At 43.0% G+C, this 4,223-nt stretch overlaps 1 protein-coding gene across 1 annotated transcript in view; it reads right to left on the bottom strand.

Annotated features, from left to right (window-relative positions):
* The window catches only part of LOC119287853 (leucine carboxyl methyltransferase 1 homolog), a 5,425-nt gene extending 5,228 nt beyond the window's left edge, over window positions 1-197 (bottom strand). The window contains exon 1 of the mRNA XM_037567485.1: window positions 11-197. Coding sequence (XP_037423382.1) covers window positions 11-111 — 101 coding nt within the window. The 5' untranslated portion in view covers window positions 112-197. The remainder of the gene's footprint in view (window positions 1-10) is intronic.
* Window positions 198-4,223: the final 4,026 nt, after the last annotated feature.

Below are 4,223 nucleotides of genomic sequence, written 5' to 3'. Positions count from 1 at the left end.
GGGGCGTTACAGCTTGCTCGCCGCGGCGTCGTCGTTGGTGGCCTGCACGGCGGCCGGGCTGCTCCTCGCGGCGGCGATGCCGCCTCCCGCCTCCGCCTCCGCCGGCTCCATTCGGGCGGTGCGTGGATCGGCGAATCGGTCGGGCGCCGGCGGCAGGACGCGTCGGCGACGGGGCGACGGGATGGGAGGGAGGGAGGGAGGGGAGAGCCGGTGCGGTGCGGTGCTAGCACGAGAGGCGACAGGGGCCGGAGGAAGAGGAAACACGGGGACTGGTGGAGATGGGCCCCCGACCTAGCCTCCTGACGGATGTGGAGTTGGGCCGAAGGTTTTGCCCGTGTGCAGCCCAAATAACCACACAGGCCTCTGGACCAGACAACCACGGCAGCCTTTTATTCTTGTCCGTCGCGTTGTAGATGAACTCGCAAACGTAGTATCCACAATAATTATTTTCGGGTTCTTGCCACAAGCACTTTACGAGAAATAGAGGTCAATCAAATTAATAATAAAGCATTATAAATGACATTGATAAAAGTAGCTAGAATCAACGGAAGATACGGGGAACTAGCTAGCTAGTAGTACTTACTTTCGGAAATTTCCATCGCAGATCCCGTGGCAGTCCTGAAACTTGTGCAGTGAATACTTTCAAAATCCTGCGAGACAAAGAAAACAATTACTTGATATCATGAAATGAACAAAGTTGCCGATATATGGTGCGATAATGATCGATTTAACTTACTTCTCGAGCATTTTAGACATATCCGCATATTCCTCGCGATCTTTTCGTTTCGAGTCTAAGATGCTTACTAGTCCCTGCTCAAGCTTAATCTCTAGGAGAATATAGTGGAAACTGCGCAAGCATGCATATAACTCATCAATTACATTAATTACTATAACCTCAAGTAATAATTAAGAGAAACCGAATATGCACAAGACAGTAACACTCACTTGAAGTTGTAAGGAAAGAATATTGTATCTTTGTTTTGACTTACTACCAAGGATTGTAGCAAGTTCTCCTTGGTTTCTTCGGCATGAAATTTAACCGTAAATTCATCTATGAGATTTGTGTTAATGAACCAAATATCATACATTTCAGCTTTTCTGCATTCGACGATCTTCAGTCTGCATAATATAGTGAGGATAATTATATATACATGCAATGAAAGAACTGAACTATATATAGAAACTTAATGACAGAAGTAGTACATACAGACAGTAGCAAGTGACCGTTAATTTATCGAGGGCCTTTAGATTGAAAAACTGGAAAAACTCCTCAAATGAAACAGACAACTCCTCAATTCCAACGAGGTCGTGTTGATCCTCTTTAACTTTCAACGTCAAAGTATCGATTTTCTTCCCAGCTGACTGCTTTCTGCAAGTTTTCATGTATCAATCATGAAATCTTCGCATCATCGTTGTTAGAGTAGTTCCATCTTTGACGAGAGGCTTTCCGTACTCATATTTGAATTCGTCCACCTCCATTATATCAAAATGTGCATCGTCGTAATCTCCAGGATTGGTACCGGGCAAGACCCCCGGATGATTAGCGACGATATCGCTAGACACCTTGAGCGGGGGGCATGATACGTCTCCGTCGTATCTATAATTTTTGATTGTTCCATGCCAATATTATTCAACTTTCATATACTTTTGGTAACTTTTTATTCTATTTTTGGAACTAACATATTGATCCAGTGCCCAGTGCCAGTTCCTGTTTGTTGCATGTTTTATGTTTCGCAGAAACCCAATATCAAACGGAATTCAAACGGGATAAAAACGGACGGAGAATTATTTTGGAATATTTGGGATTTTTCGTAGGAAGAATCAACGTGAAACGGTGCCCGAGGTGGCCAGGAGAGAGGGGGCGCGCCCTCCCCCCTAGGCGCGCCTGGCACTCTCCTGGGACACCCGTAAGGTGGTTGACGCTCTTCTTTTGCCGCAAGAAAGCTAATTTTACGAGAAAAATTTGGGCGAAAGATTCACCCCCAATCGGAGTTACGGATCTCCGGATATAAAAGAAACGGTGAAGGGGAAGGATCTGAGAACGCAGAAACAGAGAGATAGATCCAATCTCGGAGGGGCTCTCGCCCCTCCCAAGCCATGGGAGCCAAGGACCAGAGGGGAAACCCTTCTCCCATCTAGGGAGAAGGTCAAGGAAGAAGAAGAAGAAGGGGGACCCTCTCCCCCTTGCTTCCGGTGGCGCGGGAGCACCGCCGGGGGCCATCATCATCACCGCGATCTTCACCAACACCTCCGCCATCTTCACCAACATCTCCATCACCTTCCCCCCTCTATCTACAGCGGTTCACTCTCCCGCAAGCCGTTGTACCCTCTACTTGAACATGGTGCTTTATGCTTCATATTATTATCCAATGATATGTTGCCATCCTATGATGTCTGAGCAGATTTTCGTTTTCCTATTGGTGGTTGATGAATTGCTATGATTGATTTAATTTGCTTGTGGTTATGTTGTTGTCCTTTGGTGCCCATCATATGAGCGCGCGCGTGGATCACACCTTAGGGTTAGTTGTATGTTGATAGGACTATGTATTGGAGGGCTAGAGTGACAGAAGCTTCAACCTAGCATAGAAATTGATGCATACGGGATTGAAGGGGGACCAATATATCTTAATGCTATGGTTGGATTTTACCTTAATGAACGTTAGTAGTTGCGGATGCTTGCTAATAGTTCCAATCATAAGTGCATAGAATTCCAAGTCAGGGATGACATGCTAGCAGTGGCCTCTCCCACATAATACTTGCTATCGGTCTAGTAACGTAGTCAATTGCTTAGGGACAATTTCACAACTCCTACCACCACTTTTCCACACTCGCTATACTTACTTTATTGCATCTTTATCTAAACAGCCCCTACTTTTTATTTACGCGTTCTTTACTTTCTTGCAAACCTATCCAACAACACCTACAAAGTACTTCTAGTTTCATACTTGTTCTAGGTAAAGCGAACGTCAAGCGTGCGTAGAGTCGTATCAGTGGCCGATAGGACTTGAGAGAGTATTTGTTCTACCTTTAGCTCCTCGTTGGGGTCGACACTCTTACTTATTGAAAGAGGCTACAACTATCCCGTATACTTGCGGGTTATCAAGAGCTTTTTCTGGCGCCGTTGCCGGGGAGTCATAGCGTGGGTTGAATATTCTCGTGTGTGCTTGTTTGCTTTATCACTAAGTAATTTTTATTTGCTGTTCTTAGTTGTTCTTTGTCATTATTTATGGATATGGAACACGAAATACCAAAAAGATTAGGTGTACTTGCTGCTCATGGAGATGGGGAACCTCCTAAAACCCTCGATGATCGTTATGTGAAAGATATTATGTACTACTATAATAATCCTGAGAAAACCCCATTCAACTATGTTATGGGAGTAACGTTGGATCAACGTGAATACTTTAGGGATTATCGCTTGACACAAAAAGGGAAACTATTATGGGATCAAATTAATATGTTACATTGGTATGCTCAGGATCTATGCTTGAGATATGATATTACTTGTTGCTCTAGGATGAAGGCTCCACACCTTCCCTTTTCATGTAAATTTAATGATAATGAAACCTTAGTTTCTTATGCTAATGGTATATATGATTACTATGATGTTGAACGAATTGAAGAATTTGTTGCTGTTAAGGCTGCTTATGAAATTGAATCTTTGTTTGAAAAGTATGAAGCTTTAGATGATGATGTTTATAGGCCTAAAAATCTTGCTATACTTAGATATTGATATGAAAATTATGAATACAATTAGAATATTGATGCATTTATTGAGAAAGTCTCCGCTGTCCAAGAAGAGACTAATATTTTGCAGGAAGCTATGGAAGAAGAAATTGATAAAACTGTGAGCTCATTGGATGAAAAAGACGATGAGGAGAGTGAAGAACAAAAGGAGGAAGAGCGGATTGATCACCCATGCCCACCTTCTAATGAGAGTAACTCTTCAACTCATACATTGTTTAATTCCCCTTCGTGCTTACCGAAGGATAATTGCTATGATGATTGCTATGATCCCGTTGATTCTCTTGAAATATCCCTTTTTGATGATGCTTCCTATGCTTGTGGACAAGATGCCAATATGAATTATGCTTATGGAGATGAACTTGCTATAGTTCCTTATGTTAAACATGAAATTGTTGCTATTGCACCCACACATGATAATCATGTTATCTTTTTGAATTCTCCCGACTACACTATATCAGAGAAGTTTGCGCTTAGTA

This window comes from Triticum dicoccoides, chromosome 4A, assembly GCF_002162155.2.
Source record: "Triticum dicoccoides isolate Atlit2015 ecotype Zavitan chromosome 4A, WEW_v2.0, whole genome shotgun sequence".
Lineage (NCBI taxonomy): Eukaryota > Viridiplantae > Streptophyta > Magnoliopsida > Poales > Poaceae > Triticum > Triticum dicoccoides.
The sequence above is the reverse complement of the archived record's forward strand: the minus strand, read 5'-3'. Positions and strand labels throughout refer to the sequence as shown.